General features: G+C 38.6%; 1 protein-coding gene across 4 annotated transcripts in view; it reads left to right on the top strand.

Moving 5' to 3' along the window:
- The window catches only part of LOC143027606 (isochorismatase domain-containing protein 1-like), a 62,561-nt gene that overhangs the window by 10,006 nt on the left and 34,664 nt on the right, over positions 1-17,891 (top strand). For all 4 annotated transcript variants that reach the window (XM_076188963.1, XM_076188964.1, XM_076188966.1 and 1 more), the window contains exon 3: positions 16,847-16,963. In XM_076188963.1, coding sequence (XP_076045078.1) covers positions 16,847-16,963 — 117 coding nt within the window. The remainder of the gene's footprint in view (positions 1-16,846; positions 16,964-17,891) is intronic.

Raw genomic sequence — 17,891 nt, 5'->3', positions numbered from 1 at the left:
ATACTTCATCACTCTCTGTCCTCAACTCCATGTTAACCCAGATTGAAGATTTCCTCTCAGAAATATAAGAATTTGATGAAGATGTGTACTTGTTACTCCCTGAAGAAAGAAAGGACGAGGATATGGAAAAATCCAGGGCTTACCGCCTGTCTATCCTCCTATAATTGTTTCCTTTTAAGGAACAGAGACAAGAATTAAGGGTAGTCCAAGGTTCTAAGGATGGTGATTCTAGCAAATCAACTTGAGTTGATTCAGTAAAACTTCCCCTCCCTCCTATTGTTCTTCAACACTTTGAGAGCAATTCTCACAATCCCTTTGCCTACTTCAATTTTAAAATGGGTGTTCAGAATGCCATTGCTGGTACTGTATTCCCAATCTGACTAATAGTCAGAAATTAATTTTTAAAAGGATATCTAAGAGGAGAGGCTTTTCACTTGGAGAATTTACCAGTAGATGATTCTAAGTATGACACTGCATTCCTTCTTCTTGATGATTTGTTTTTTAACGAGGAAGAGGTCTTAGACAAGGTGTTAAATTCTATTATTAATGCACCTGAGGTCTCCAAATTGTAGGACCAAAACGTTACATTAGGTCTGTAGATTCTAAATTACAAGACCTTAAGGGGATTGGAGTTGACTTTACTAAGGCAGGAAACGAGGGCCTCCTTTTAACCTCTTCACTCCGGGGCACATCGCACGTCTGGCAGCATTAGCTGCCCGACGTGCGATGTTGCGTCATAATAATCACATTATAAAAAATAAAGTCAGTGCTCAATCATTCGTTCTCTTTCACCCGTGTATTTTGATAACCATAGAAAATATGATGAAGCCAGTTTAGAGAGAATGGAGGTTACGTAGGTACAACTACAATAAATATAATCAAGATGCCGACATCGGCATCATTGAGTACCCACTTGCTCCTCATGCCGCCTACATGGGCGACACCATATGGAAGTGGTTAATTAGTAAGTTAATTTTAGATAAATTACCAATTTTTCTTGATTGAATTGTCTTGGGTGATTAATTAAAATTACCCCAATTTTAATCAACTTAAAGGAGTTTATCAATCTGTTTTAGTTAGACTTAAAATGGGATCTGATGACCTTAACGTCAAACCCAGATGAAGTGATGCTACCAGCTCCCTTGCATTCAAGGAAAATTCCTTGAAAAAAACCTGTTGATTCTAGCAAGGGAGTTAGTCGCTCCTTTAAGGTCAATCCAGATTCTGTCAAGAAGTCTATCTTCAGATGTAGATTTTGCCCTGCTTCTGACCATGCAAGTTCAAAATGTTCTTCCTATATTTCCCTTGAACACAGAAAAGCTAGAGCAGTTCAATTAGGACTGTGTAACCGATGTTTGAATCATGGACATGCCTCGTTTTAGGCCGCTCTGCCTTATAAATGTTTTGTGTGTAACAAATCTGAGCACCATGGAGCCATGTGTCCTATGGCTAACAAGTTACCACTTTCCGAAGGGAAAATGTATAATTTCCATAGTTTATCAGATTCAATTGTTCCTTTGGTTTCTCTTCCTGTTAGCAGAGGAAAGAGAACTGCCCAATACCTCTTCCTATTAGACACTGGAGCCCAGTTTTCCATCATTAACAAGGAATTGGTGGAGGACAGAGTAGGACCTTGTTTAAGTCCTCCTATGGACAAGTTGGTTTCTTCATTTGGTTTACCTCTAATGAATAAAAGAGGTTTTAATTACACTGCAAACTTAAAACTCCCCTCCGGGATGAATCTGTTTAGTTTGTTTTTTGCAATAGAAGGATTCAACTTGTCCATACAAATTCCTTCATTATCCTCTGTACTCCAAAGTATGAACAATCATGAATTTTATGTTTCCCCTAGTTTTCCCAAGGTGAAGGGAGATCAACTGAAGGTTTTAGGCATCATTGGAAATGACATTCTGCAAAACTTTCAGCAGTTTTCTATTGAGAGAGCCCCCTTATATGGTAGCCCGTCTTGCAAGGTTATTAAACTTGCTGATGGTTTCATTCCATACGGGACCGGGGTTCAATATATCCCTCCTAGTGAGAAACCTTTCTATATAAGGAGAATGATAAAGGGGGTTTCTGAAATGCCCTCTAATGAAGTACAAAATTCTGATAGCTTCAAATTTAAGGAGAAACCTTTGAGGATAAATCCCGAATCTGACCTTGGAGTCGATTCATTAAATTGTATTGAGGAATACAATGGAGATTCTCTTATTTTCCTCAATTCTTCCTTGAAGGCCAATAGTATTTCTCTTAAAGAAACCTAAGGAAACTTCCTTTACTCAGTCTAAAAAGACTGTTAAATTCTTTCCTCCCAAAAGGTTAGGCAAGGAAAAGTTACTTGTCAATTTCTGTTTAGAACCTGTAAGTTTACAATTTGATCCTTTGCAGGAAGTCTTTGTTAGCTATGATGTAGAGTATGGTCTTGATAATTTTTATTCTTTAGAATCCATTGGCGTTAAAGAAGAACAAACCCCTGACATTGATGCTTTGGAAGTTGATAAATACAGTCCATTTTCTTCGAGGATGAACACTATTATGTAAAGATCCTGTGGAAAAAGGATTTGGTGGACCATGTTCCCTCAGATCTAAAGTTTGCCTTGGCAGTGGCACAAAGGGTCTATGACAAGCTTGAACAAAGGGGCCTTAGGGAGGAGTGTGAAGCTGTGTTTGACCAGCAAGAGGCCTTGGGTATTATTGAACCAGTTACTAGAGTCCCTGGCCAAATTTTTATACCACATAGACATGTGCTCAAGAATGATGATCTTGCCACCTCTAAAATAAGACCTGTTTTCAACTGCTCTCTCAAGATAGGAAAAGCCCCTTCCTTAAATGAAGCTGCATTCCCAGGAGTTGATTTGATGAACAACCTCCTCTCTCTCTTGTTGTACTTCAGAACCAACAATTTTGTCATTTTAGCAGATGTTATGAAAGCCTTCTTGCAGATCTGTTTGAAGGATGAAGGTGAGCATAATAGGTTCTGTTTCTTTAGGAGGATTAACAACCAATATATTCCTTACAGATATAATACTGTAATTTTTTGTTTCATCTGATCTCTCTTCATACTGAACTTCATTATCCAACATCATCTTTCCATGCAGCCTGACACTCTAACTGCCTCCTTAATTAAGGATAAATTCTATGTAGACAATCTGGTCTACACTACCAATGAATTTCGTTCCCTCCCTGCTATGGTCGAGAGGATTAATGAGATCATGCTTAATGGAGGTTTACCTCTCAGGGAGTGGACATGCAACCAGACTTCTGTTCTTTCTGTTCTTGAACAAGAAGTCATTTGCAATAAGGAAGAGGTAAAGGTGTTGGGATATATTTATAATAAGAATTATGATACCTTGAGAATCAAGGATGTTTCCCTTAACAAAGATGCCTCGACCAAAAGACAAGTTTTGTCTTCTTTGGCTTCTATATTTGATCCATTAGGTCTTTTTTCTCCTGTGCTATTACAAGGAAAAATTCTTATTAGAGAGATGTGCCAAAAAATGGTAGATTGGGATTGGAAATTGGATAGAGAGTTGCTTACAAGATGGAAGAAGTTATGCGAAAACTTTAGGGAGGTTAATGACTTATCCTTTAAAAGGAAAACTCTGTTCAGAATCTTCCCTTAAATTATTTGTTTTTGCTGATGCTTCTAAGGAAGCCTATGGATGTGCCATCTATGTAGGGCAAGAAAGAAGAGAGTTAAAAGAGTCTAATGGCTCTCTTCTATTTGCCAAGGTCAAGGTGCCTATTAAACAAAGAACATTACCTTCTTTGGAGCTTATGGCAGCTTTACTATCTTTGAATTGCCTCAAAACTATTTTTGAGGAAGGGGTGGTGTCTGCCCCACTCGTTAATTCTGTAGTACTCCTTGTTGATAGTCAAGTTGCTCTTTCTTGGATCCTGACCAACAAAGCTCCTATGAAGAATATATTTGTTAATAATAGATTGAAGGAAATTTCCAATCTTTTGGAAATTTTCAAGGCCAAGTATACTCCTATTTCTTTTACTTATGTTCCTTCTGAACGTAATATGGCTGATTTTATAACTAAACCTTGCAGTGCTAAGGTGTTCAATGCAAAATTCATTTGGTGGGTTTATGGACCAGAATGGTTGTTGTTGCCACCTCATACATGGCCGAAGGGTCACTTGGAATGTATTCCTTCCAGCATCAAGGGAGACATTGTCAATGCGGCTGTTGTCCAAGTTGACACTTCTCCTCTAAGTGATGTCCTAAAGTTTTCTTCTTACAGCAAACTTTTACATCACACTTCTTTGATCTTTAAGGCTGTCTTTTTGTTTAAGAAGTCTAATGCTGACCCAGTTAAGGCCGCTTCTAATTATTTGATGGGTATAATGCAAAGGGATTCCTTTCCTGCTGAATTGGCTTATTTACAGAACTCCAATACTAATGACATACCTCCTTTAAGTCAAATGAACTTGTTCATGGACAAGAATGGTTTGATAAGGTCCAAGGGCAGAATTGACAAGAACATTGACCTCAAATATGAGGTTGTGAATCCCCTTTTTTTGTCCAAATCTCATCACTTGACTAAACTCTTGATATTCTTTGCTCATTGCCAAGTAATGCACATGGGACTGCAAGCTACTCTTAATTTCCTTCGCATGCATGGATTCTGGATCTTCAAGGCCAGACAAGCTGTTTTAAACATTTTGAAGGGTTGTATAGTTTGTAAGAAATATAATTCCTGTGCTGTTAACTATCCTTCTCCTTCCTCTTTACCTGCCTCTAGAGTAAATTTAAGTGTGCCTTTTGCCCATACTGGTGTGGATTACATGGGGCATTTATGGGTTAGAGACAGAAATGGAGATAAAGTCAAGGCTTACATTTTTATATTTACCGTATTTTCCGGCTTAAAATGCGCATCGTGTTATAATGTGCACCCATGCACTTCGTTATCTCAGTACACAGATAGCGCGCACCGACGTATAACGCGCATGCCCGATCGCCATCTAGCGAGAGAATCGAGAACCAATTTTAGTTCCACATCTCAACGTTGGTCCCTTATTGCTTTGTAGCTTAAATAGTTTGTAGGAAATATGATCTAAAAAAGTTTATTGAAAGTAAAATATACAGAAAAATTTCGGGATTTTTACAGAAAATGTTCATTTCATATCTTGAGGAAATAATTCGTCTTTACCATTTTTTATTTAATACTGAAACAAACTACAGATTGTTTCGTTTTAGCTTTGAACCTGCAATGACAGTGGTGAAATAGGACAGTCTCTCATCAAGGTGACCTTTAGTTAATACAACTCCCGAAAGAGGGTGTTGTAGTCAGTTGTTTGACACGAGTTTATGAACGGCCGCAACGTAATTTGTACCATACCTAAAGTGAAGCAACAAAGCCAACATAAAAATTCAAACTAGGATGCTGTGAACATGGGCAAATATCCTGAATATTGATCATGTTTCATGGTGTTTAGGCCTATTTAAACATGAAAAATAAGATTCAATAGATACCTACCTATACCAAATATTTATATACGGTAGCCCATGCTGGCATATTCTTTCATGTCACCATGGTTGTTCTTCTTGTTCTCACGGAACGTCACGGAGAAGTGTGCTGTCCTGACTTTGTGACGGCCAACATCGTCACGTTGTTGTGAAAAAATTACACACACAGCCGCAGAATTTTTATCGTAGGCCGTAGATAATGCGCACCACCGGATAACGCGCACCCCCCATTTTTAGGCCCTTCCAACGGAAAAAAGTCGCGCACTATACGCCGGAAAATACGGTACTTGTTTTAACACTAGGGCTGTCCATTTGGAAGTTGTGGATTCTATGTCCACTGCTCAGTTCATTTTGACTTTAATTAGATTTGCTAACAGATATGGAATTCCCTCAATAGTTTATTTTGATAATGCCAAATCCTTTGTACAAGCGGGAAGTATTATTGGACAACTTCTATCGTCATCTGAATTTGAAGAGAAGTTTAAAACTTCCCCTGTTCAGCACAGTATGGTGCTACTTGGAAAAGGTTAATTCAGATGGTGAAACAATGTCTCTATATGGTATTGGGTAGGTCTGTTCCTTCCCTGGCAGAGATTACCACTCTTTTGTCTGATGTTCAAAAAATTTTGAACAATAGATCTCATACTTATCGTTCCTGTGAAAATGAGATAGATGGTATTACCCCTAACCATTTCCTTGTAGGAAGGACCATTCCTTCCTTGATGTTTGGCAATTTGGAACAAGTCCCTGAATGGGAATCAGAAAAAGGTGACATTGCTTTTTTGAAACTGCCTTTTAAGACCAGACCCTTCTGGCCCATAGTTCGTGTTGTTGAAATTTTTCCTGACCAAGACCATGTGATACGTACAGTCTCTGTCATTAAGCCCGATGGAAACTCTATCAAAGTCAACGTTAGACTTTTAATCCCTCTAGAGCTCCATGCTGAGTTACATTCCTGTCATGAGGATGAATCCCCTGGGGATCCTATTTTGCAGGCTAGCGAGTTGGAGCCCTTTGAAGAGGCCTCAAACTTGGAGGAGGTTATTTCTTTGGAAAACGACTGTGTCGCTCCAGAACCTACCTCTTTGAGACCTTCTCGTAAGACTGTGCTAGCCTCTAGAGACCAAGTAAGGTCTCTAGCTCTTAAAAAGTTATTGTAAATTTTCCTCGAAAGTGTTGTATTCATTAAACACTTTCTTTTTGTTGTCGGGGAGGTTGTGGTAATTGTTATTGGGAATCATAGTGTTTACCTTAGTTTGGGAAACTTTCCCTCAAAGTGTTATTTTCTTCGATTCAGGAGCCTTTCCTGAAACTTCGAACCACACCTATCATAACTTTAAATAAGATACGATTAAACTCCCATCCTTTTTATTTTATTTATTAAATCTATGTAACAATTTTGGTTTAAAAAATCGGGAATTACTTTGAGAAATTACTTGGGGTAAAAATTAACCTATGGCCTGCTGAGCTCTTTTCGAATTCGTACGAGTCCCTTGGAACACATGCGTACTAATGTCGGAACAGTCAGATTACCCTGAGTTCAGGACAAAGAAGGACCTCTTTTTTGGAAACCTCTAACCAAGGGATCACGGTTTCAGTTCAGAAGGCCTTAAAGAACTTTAGAATTTCTAACCAACTAAATTTAGAGAACCTATGCAGGTTAAAACAAGGTGACTGGTAAGTTCTCTAAAGAATCACTGAAATATTGAACAGTAATTTTCATAGTGGAAAGGGAGTTGGGAGATAGGGTTGATGAAAGATAATTGGTATGGTTTGTACACATGGAAAGAATAAGTGGAGAAAGATAAGTAAAAGGTGTGGAAGGAGTGAACATGAGGTGACCAAGGATGAGATGGATGGATGGGGTAAAAGGGGCATTGGGAAAGAAGGGAATGTCTGTTGAGGAAGGAAGGGGTGAGTGGAGAATGTTTGTGTATGGATGATACTGTGATGCATAGAAGGGAGTGGGTGGGGGATGGAGGGTGAGGGAGTATGTATTTACCTAGTTGTATTTTACGGGATGAGAGCTATGCTTGTACTGACCTGTTTTCATATCTCTCCATATCCAGTTTATTCTTAAAATCATGTACAGTTCTGGCATTCACTGTTTCTTCATTTAGTTTGTTCCAGACATCAATCGCTCTGTGGGAAGCTTTTTTTTTTTTTTTTTTTTTTTCAGGTCTCTTCTATAGCTGTCTTTAGTTTCTTTTTGTGTCCTCTTGTTTCTCTTTTGTCCCACTTTAATAAGTCGTCTCTATCGAGAATTTCCAACCCTTTCATAATTCTCTAAATGGTCAACAAATCACTCTTTCTCATCTCTGTTCCAGTGTTGACAGATGTAATTTCTCCAATCTTTGTTAGTATGTCAAATTTGACAGTGTGGGTGCCATTTTTGTCGCTTTGGATTCTTTCTAATTTTATGTTCTTTGTGCTAGGTGCCCATAGTGTTGCAGCATATTCTAGTTTAGGTCTTATCAGTGTAACAACTATTTTTTTTACCATCTCATCTATGTAGTTTATATCATAGACTTTGCATATTTTTGTTACTGTGCTTGTAAGGGATACCGGTCTGAAGTTTTTAGGATCTTCCCTATTTCCTCCTTTATATATTGGTACTATGTTTGCATCTTTCCAATATTGCGGTACCTTTCCTTCTTTGAGTGAGAAGTCTATTATCTTGTATAGTTTATCTGTCAGTTCATCTATACACTCTTTCAGTATCCATCATTGTTCAAGATGCTGGTATTGAATTCATTGTCTTCCTAAGTCAGTTTCTTGTATGGCAGTAAGACTCATGCTCACAGCTATATACATCTCAGTTACCTAGTGTTCACATGGTGTGGGGTCAGGTGGAAGATGTCTCTTAATGATATTGGTGACCATAATTCCGGATATTATGTGCAGAGACCACTGCCCCTTTGAAATATTCATATTGGGAATGTATTCTATTAATGTGGATTCAACCATCTTCCTCCTGAATCTGCAACCAGATTTGTATGTAAGATCAGCTTTATCCCAGTTGAGACGGTGATTAAACCGATTCACGTGCTGGAACACTGCCAGTCTTTCTTGCCTGTACCTGATCGTACATTTGTGTTCATTCAGCCTTGTCCCCAAATTTCTCCCTGTCTGGCCAATGTAAGCTAGATTACAGTCCTTATGTGGTAGCAAATATACACTTGGATTGTGGTCGTCTTTCAACCTCTGATGAACACTACTTTTTTATTGATATTTGGGTAATAAAAAAGTTAACTTTCATCAGAGTTTGAAAGAATTCAATCCAGGTGTACATTTACTACCATGGAAGGACTGGGACAAAGCTGATCTTGTATATAAATCTGGTTGCAGGTTCAGGAGGAAGATGGTTGAATCCACATTAATAAAATATATTCCCATTATGAATATTTCAAAGGGGCAGTGGTCTCTGCACATAATATCTGGAATTATGGTCACCAATATCCTTAATAGGCATCGTCCACCTGACCCCACACCATGTGACCACTAGGTTACTAATTGAATAAGGCATCTTTGGTCCTTCCCCTATTCCTTTTTTTTGTAAGAGTGCCATATATAGTACCCTCCTATTTTGTACTACTGAAGAGGACTGTAGCTTACAGTCAAAATATATAGTCTCACTAATTCCAGTCTTTTCTTCTGCACCAACTGTGATATTAGTTTTGATTTACAAATATGCTACTACATTCTTCATCAGTGATATATATATATATGTCTTTATACCAAGAGCTTTGTCTCCCTTATGAGGGAGATGGCCAAGTCAAAAGGCATGTGTCTACTCTCATCCACTTCACTCCCATCCACTGCCCTTTCCTCCGTCACATCTTAGCTCCTCATGGATGATGGGTCATCCCTGTATCATGCCCACTGTCCTGGGTCAAAAGCAATGTAACAAGACACAGTACATGCATGGCAAGGTCGCTTCACTTAATCAGCAACCCCCCTCTGTGTCCTCATGTAGAAAAAGAGAATATAGGGAGAAATCCCTTCAGGCTGCATCAAAATATTTGCACATAAGCACCCCCTAACCCCATCCCACACCCCTCCCTTACATAATGGTATCATCTATACACAGTCACTCTCCATTCATCCCCATCTCCTGTCTTCTCCCAAGCTCATTAGACATTTCCCCTGTTTCTTAATGCTCCCTTCACCCCATCCATCTATCTCATTCTCTGTTGTCCCCTCAAATTTACTCTCTCCACCTCTGCCTTCCACACCTCTTTTACTAATCTTTCTTCACTCAGTCCATGTGTCCAAACCATCCTAATAATATTTCATGAGCCCCATCTGCCATCTCCTTTTCCACTCCTGCTCTCCTCATTTCTCTCTATCCAACCTAGTAACCCCTACCATACTTCTCAGACAGTTAATCTGAAACACATGAAGGATATATATATATATATGTAATGCAAAGTAGACCACTTGGGAAAAAAAAATAACGAAGCAAGAGTGCTTTTGTATATTTCATCTTCAATGCAAAAAGTACATAATTAAACAGAAATACATAGTTTATATATACATGAAGAAACGAACAAGGACAGTTTTCTTAAGAGGAGAGGACATTTTGGAAAGCGGTAGGTCAGGTCGCAAAGGTCAATGCATCTCACTAATGAGTGAGGGGCAACATCAGGTCACAGTTGCAGGCAGGGCTGTGGAGTCGGAGTCGGAAGCAATTATGGTGTCACTGGAGTCGGAGTCGGTAAAAATATACCAACTCTGACTCCGACTCCAGTTAAATTTACACTTTATAAGGCCTTCGTTTAGTCTGTAGAGTTATGCAGTGCACACTCCTTATAAGTAGATTATATAAAAAAAAAACATAGTTTTATAAAATGTAATAAATCTCATCGTCTTATCTTCGTGGTCATTCCACTAAACCCCCAAAACATCCTTTTGCAACGCTGGCTTTCAAATTTATACATAGACCAATAAACATCCAAAGTATTACTTGAATAAATTAAACACCTCAATTTTACACCTTCTGTTGACACACAGTCATGGGAACTGTAATATTCCTGTCAAGTTTCATATGCATCGTTTCCATCACTCCATCAGTTTGATGGTTTCTCCCACTGCTGTATTGCCAAACAGTAGGATAATTATGATTTCAACTGTAAACTTTTTTCCCCTCTATACTTTTTAACAATGAATTATTGAAATAAGGATATTTAAAATTGAAAAAAAAAGTTTCATGTTTCAAACATGTTCAGCTGTATCTTGTTTTGTACTCGTATTGATAAGATCAGTTCCAGAGCCAGAGTAATGTCCATTGCAATAATTGCATAGCGGTACCAGTATGAAGTTAAACCAAAAGGTACTTATGTCAGTAATTTCAGTACATTAAGACAAAAGAAGGTATGAAAACATATGAAGGATAATGATACCCAAAAAGTATGTATGATACATATACCTTTCAGTATCGTACATGTTCAGCTGTAACACTTGACCTTGTACCGTACTCATATCAATAAGGTTTATTTTCTCTATATATACTGTTTCCTTTCAAGAAATTTGTCTAAACTTCTTTTACAAAGTATTTTCATTTTTTTTTTTTTTTTGTATTTGCAAAACTATATATGTAAAAAAAAAAATTCCATTATATATTCTTTTATTATTAGGTTTGTATATCCTTTACAAAGGTTATATTTCAACCTTTGTTACAAAGTACAGTATTTTTGTTTTTGAAATGTACTTATCACTTATTTGCAAAGATATACTGTATATTATGCCAAATGTCTTACATTATAGATTTTTTTTTTTACTGAATTTTCTTCAATATCCTTTCAAAATTTTTGTCTCTACTTCACTTATAAAGTATTAATGAAGAGATCAAACATAGGAAAGCCACACTATAACATATATATTTATTATTTGATATAAACCAGTTCTAATGATATAAGTCTACTCAAGATTGGAGCGTATGTGTGTTGCATAGGCTTTATGAAATATGTAGGCCATAATCAGTTAATTACATGAAGAGGAGTCGGAGTCGTTGGTGGTGCCAAAAATAGAGGAGTTGGAGTCGGAGTTGGAGGTTTTGTATTCCGACTGCACAGCCCTGGTTGCAGGGTTACATTTTACCTTATTATTCTTTTGCTTATATCTTGGCAGATAAGATTGTCAAGTTTGTTTCTGCCAAGAGATAAGCAAAAGAATAAGGTAAAATGTAACCCCGCGACTGTGACCTAATGTTGCCTCTCCCTCATTAGTGGGACATATTGACCCTTGTGACCTGACCTACTGCTTTCCAGGGGGTAAATGTCCTCTCCTTTCACGTAAACTGCCCTTGTTCCTTTTTCATGTATATAAACTATGTATTTCTGTTTAACTATGTACTTTTTGCGCTGAAGATGTAATATACAAAAGCGCTCTTTGTTAGTTTCTTTTTTCCCAAATGGTCTACTCTGCATAAGTGAACACACGTACCCTTGTTAGAAAGCTTGAGAATACCCATAAGAAGATTAACAACCTCCTCAATGCTGTCGATTTTGATAACACATGTCTACAAGAGAATCTGCTCCCTCAATATTCAAATATATATATATATATATATATATATATATATATATATATATATATATAATATATTAAGGGGAAGTCTTCTTCTTCCACCTTCCTCAACCTGTCACAATGTCTGAACATATATCAATCAAATCAGCCATCCTGAGTCCACTGCTGAACAAAGGCCTCTTTCATAGCATTCCATGATTCACATGACCGCGCCAATCTCTGCCACATCTGTCTCTCTATCTCGTCTCTCCACCTTCTGTCTGGTCTTCCTTTTCCACGCTTCCTATCTCGCGGCGTCCACTCAGTAACACACTTGCTCCATTGCTCGTCAGTCATTCGCACCAACTTACCTTCCCAATTCCACTTCCTCTCTTTTACTGCCTCCACAATATCTTTCACTCTAGTCTACTCTCTCACCCAACTTGTTTTCTTTCGGTCTCTCAGCGTTATTCCCATCATTGATCTCTCCATTCTCCTCTGTGCAATCCTTAGTTTTGTTTCCATTGCCATTGTCAGTTTCCAAGTCTCACACCCATAGATTATTGCCGGCAGATTGCATTGATTGTAAACTTTACGTTTCAAACATAAAGGTAAAGAGCCTCTCATAATTTTATTATACTTACCAAATACTTTCCAACCAATTGTAATGCATCTTTTTATCTCATTGTCATGATCTTTCGTTACTTTCACCATCTGGCCTAAATAATTATACTCTTTAACTTATTTAAGACTCGCCATAAATTATAATCTTTTGACTTTGAATTTTCGTGTTGAACATTACTTTGGTTTTATGACTCATTTTTAAACCTACTCTGAGACTTTCTTTGTTTAGATCACTCAGCATATCTTGCAAGTCTTCTGCTTTTTCTGAAATAAGAATGTCATCTGCAAATCTTAGGTGGTTGAAATATTCGCCATTAATCTTTAAACCTTTCTTTTCCCAACTCAACCTTCTGAAAATATCTTCCAAACAAGCTGTAAATAATTTGGGTGAAATGGTATCACCTTGCCGTACTCCTTTCTCGATCTTGATCTTTTCTGTGTCTTTATGTAGTTGTTGTTGTTCCCTAGACTGTCTGTCTGAGCAGTCCCGTCTCCCCAAGGAATGCCACAGCTGAAACTGGGTTTTCCCACAAATCCTTTATAGGGTGTATGTTGTGTTGTTTGCGTGCATGATTGTGTATAATGCAGTCTTCCATTATGTGTTGTATGGTATGGGGTGAAGTGTTACATCACAATGCGGCCTCTTCTGGTAGCTTAGAAGTGCTGGCCGCACCGCAGTCTGGCCAGGTGGACTCTGTCCTTTCGTGAGAGAGAGGATTCAGAAGGGTGGATGTCAGGGGGGTCTGGCATGCAGCAGTGTGTTGTCTTTCAGTGTGTTAATGGAGCGGTGAGTGATATGATTATGAATATGTTTCCGGAGGCTGGTATTTGGTGGTTGTGGAGGAAGAGAAGAGAGTATCTGTGTGTGATACAGGTCTTTGGGTGTTGTTTTAATGTTTCTTGGTGTGCGTGGGTGTTCTGCTATGTAGTGTAGCGGGTGTAATGTGTTTGTGGTGGCTGCAGCAAGTGTTTGTGTGCCTCTCATGTCGAGGTGGTCCTTGACTTTTGGACTTTTGTTTCATGGTGTAAATGGTCTGTAGGTGTTGTATTTGTGCAGCCTGTAATTGTTTTTAGGGCTTTGTTTTGTATGATTTGAAGGGTGTTGTGGTGTGTCTCACTGAGATTAGGAGCCCATGCAGGACTTGCATAATTCATCACTGAGTGTATGCATTGTTTGTATATTGTTATATTAGTTTCTTTGTTTTGTCCAAATGTTGTTCCAGTGATTGACTTAAGTGCGTTAAGTCTATTAAGTCTAGGTGTGCATTTGTTTTTTATGTTTGTGATGTGTTGTTTGAAAGACATGGATGTATCGTATGTTACACCAAGAATTTTCGGTGTGTTTGTGTGTGGTATTAGAGTGTTGTTGATGTAGAGATGAGGTATGTATTTGTGTTCTTTTGTCCAGTTGGTGAGAAGTGTTGCTGTAGATTTGGTTGGAGCTATTTTGAGTCTGTTTGTGATGAACCATGTGTTGAGTGTATCAAGGTATGGCTGGATTATTTCTGCAGCTTTGTCTATGTTACAATGTGTGCATGTGATTGTTATGTTGTCTACGTAGGAAGAGATTTGTATTTCTGAGGTGTCTGGTGTGGGTATATCATGCATGTATAGATTAAAGAGCATGGGGGATAGAACAGAGCCCTGTGGTACTCCATTCTTAATGTTTCTGATGTGCGATGATTGGCCATTATATGACACGTAAGCATTCCCACCTGCCAGATAATTGGCCAGCCATCTTTTGGTGTTATTGTGCATGTCTGTGTTATATATTTTATTTGTTAGGTTGTGGCAGGGGATAACATCAAAAGCTTTACTAATGTCTAATGTTATAAGAAGTGTTCTGTGGTGGGGCCTATCTGAATTGATGCCATCTAAAATTCTTTGCGTGAGGTTTATCAGAAGAGTGTTTGTGGAGTGTAGTGGCCTAAAACCATGTTGTGAGTCAGCAAGGGGAATATGTGGTGTGACAAGTTTAAGTATTAGGCGTTCAATGACTTTAGAGGGGGTGCAGAGAAGTGTGATTGGGCAGTGCGATGTTGGGATTGTTGGGTCTTTGTTCAGTTTTGGAATGGTGATTATTTGACCATGCTTCCAGATGTCGGGTATAGTGTTGTGTGAATAGCTGTAGTTTGCAATGTTTGTGAGTGCGTGTATACCTTGTGGTCTAATGTGTTTTAGGTGGATGTTACTTATGTTATCAGAGCCACAGGTGGATGAGTGCTTGAGATTATGTATTATGTATTTTGTCTGACTGTCTATGAAGGGTGTATAGTCTGAGTCTTTCTTACGTCGAATAGTGCGTCGGTCGTCAGGGTGAGAAGTGAGATGGCTTGTCTGTGCAAAATTATTTATGAGTGTGTTTGCTTGTTGTCTGTTTGAGGGTAGATTGTCTGTTGTGATTATTGCTGCGTGAGAGTGTGTTGTGTTACTGTTGGATAGTGTAATGCTGTTGAGTGTTTTGTACAATTTGCTGGTGTTTGTTTTGTGATCAAGTGTATTGATAAAGTTTTGCCCACCACAAAATACACTTGCCCAACATGTTCTAAACCCATCACTTCGAGCAGACAGACAAAGGGCTCAGTTCAGTGCAATATGTGCAAAAACTGGGCCCACCTCACTTGTACAACACTTGCTGACACAAACCAATACGCAAACACTTGGACATGTTCTACCTGCCATCCAGTAACCCCACTCCCCCCTCCCCAACCACAGCCAGCACCCTTACCCACTCACAATTTCCCTTTGCCCTTATCCCCAATCAGTACTCCCCTTCCTTTGTCCCCAATCTCTCCTTTCCCCCCCCTCTAACCCAGATCCTATACCTTCCCCATTAACACCCCAACCTCAACCCCAGATGGCAACATACAACACATACAGAACACACAACATCATCATATTACAACACAACATTGATGGTATTAACACAAAAATACATGAACTTGAATACTCTCTTAAACAACACAACATACACATTGCAATTATACAAGAAACAAAACTAAGACACTCACACAAAACACCATCATTTCATAATTACACCACCATCAGACAAGACCGGACCGACGACAATGGCGGTGGACTCATCACCCTGATCCACCACTCCATCTGTTTTGTGGACACAAGTGCCACAACCAAAATTCTCCTCCCTACCACAGATAACACTACAGAAATCCAATCCATTCGAATCCGCACAGGCAACAAATCAACACTGACAATAGTTAACATGTACATTCCCCCCCAATCATCCCCCACAGTTCCAAACACCTTCAGACCTCAATTTAGCCAACTAGCCTCAATCCCCAACCTGATCATGGGTGGTGACTTCAAAGCCAAGTCGCCTGCCTGGTACATCGACAACCCCGACACAGACAGAGGGCTTGATATACCAGTTTGACTCATTGACTATCATGAACAACACACATAATCATACACATATCCCACACCAAGCCCTCTACACTCCCTCCTCTCCTGATATCACCTTCTGCTCCCCCTGCCTAACCCCAACAACATCATGGAGAGTGGTCGGAACCCTTGGTTCTGACCACCTTCCAATCATCACCACCAAAACAAGATGCACCCCAGTTGGCCACAGACACACATACACCAATTACAAGAGAGCTAACTGGGAAGCTTTTACTGAAGAGACAGAACAACATTTTGAAACACTTAACAGTACACCAATCACAAACATAAACAATGCTGTGCACACTTTTAATACAATCATACAAAATGCAGACAAGAGATACATCCCTAGAGGCAACAGAAAATCACACAACCCCAACTTCATACCAGAAATCCAAGGCCTCATCAGACAATGAGACACACTTAAACACACTACCCCCACACCTATCCCTCAAAACATAGCAGACCAAATACAAACACTAAACACTGTGATTGCCAATAAAATACTCTTTATGTAGTTGAATTATAGTGTTATATATATAATATATATATATATATATATATAAATAAAAGCTAAGGTCAGTTTCCATGCCAGGTCAACTTTGATGCAATTTATTGCATTTATATATGGGAACATTTAAACTGTGAAAGTATTTTTTTTTTTTTTTTCTTATAAGTACCATTGGTAGAATAACAAGTTTACATATTCTATCATATATACTTTTTCCCAGCTGACCTAATCTTGAGGAATCTATTATTATATTTATAAATAGTCCACTGTAATAAATATGACATTGATACAACTTTTATATTTGTACATATGAATGTACAACTCAACAGACCCATGTATGTGTGGAACAAACAGCCATTGATCTTTTGAGCCGTGGTGTGAAGGTACATGTAGTTGCAGACTGCTGTTCCTCAAGAAGTCAGGAGGACAGAACCTTAGCTTTACAGGTTGGTATGATTTTTTTTCTGTAATAGGAGTAACAGAAGAATGCATAAGTGGTCTGGCAGATGTTTAACTCCACCATTACTAAAGGAATATCATTATCTGTATACAAAAAAAGTTTTCTACCCCATATAAAGGAGGTAGCCAACCAAGGCCCACTGTCTGGGTTAGAAACAATGATGCAAGACAGCACGTCCTCAGCAGGGCCTGACAACATGATCTAGTTTACCCTCTTTGATTCATTTCTAAGACAACCCTCCCTCCTCATCCCCTCACAAGTAAATAGAGAAGATAAAAAGAAAAATCTCTTTGGGTTGTGTCATTTATCTCTCTGCAAATGCTCTCCACTCGCTCTTGTCTCTTGCCTTTTCCTTTCCCTGTTTAATAGACATTCCCCGATTACCCAAAGTCCCCTTCACTTCATCCATCCATTTCATTCTTGGTCTTCTCCTCAAGTTCACTCCATCCACCTCTTTTTTCCACACTTTTTTTTTTACTCGTCTTTCTTCATTCTTTCTATGTGCCCAATTCACCATAGTATTCATTCATTAACCATATCTGCCAATTCCCTTTCTACCCCTGCTCTTCACCTCACCTGATTTCTTGTTCTATTCATCCTTATAACCTCCATCATACTTCTCAAACACTGCATCTCAAATATATTTAAATTTCTCCTTTCTGCCCTATCCAGTGTCGTAAACTCAGTCACTCTTTCATATAATCTTCTCTTTGTGTTTCCTCCACAGATATCATTTTCTTGAGACTCGTTTCATTCTCCACAAAACCCAATAGCATTGCACACATATCCATGAAATGCAACACATGCCACTATTGGTACAACTTTAAATGTACAACGCAAACACAAATCAGTTCACAGGAAATTGGAGCTGTTAACCAACACATATAAATATACAGTATATGTATATATCAGTC

The sequence above is a fragment of the Oratosquilla oratoria genome, chromosome 8 (genome assembly GCF_046742065.1).
Source record: "Oratosquilla oratoria isolate Oo_2021 chromosome 8, ASM4674206v1, whole genome shotgun sequence".
NCBI classification, from domain to species: Eukaryota; Metazoa; Arthropoda; class Malacostraca; order Stomatopoda; family Squillidae; genus Oratosquilla; species Oratosquilla oratoria.
The sequence above is the reverse complement of the archived record's forward strand: the minus strand, read 5'-3'. Positions and strand labels throughout refer to the sequence as shown.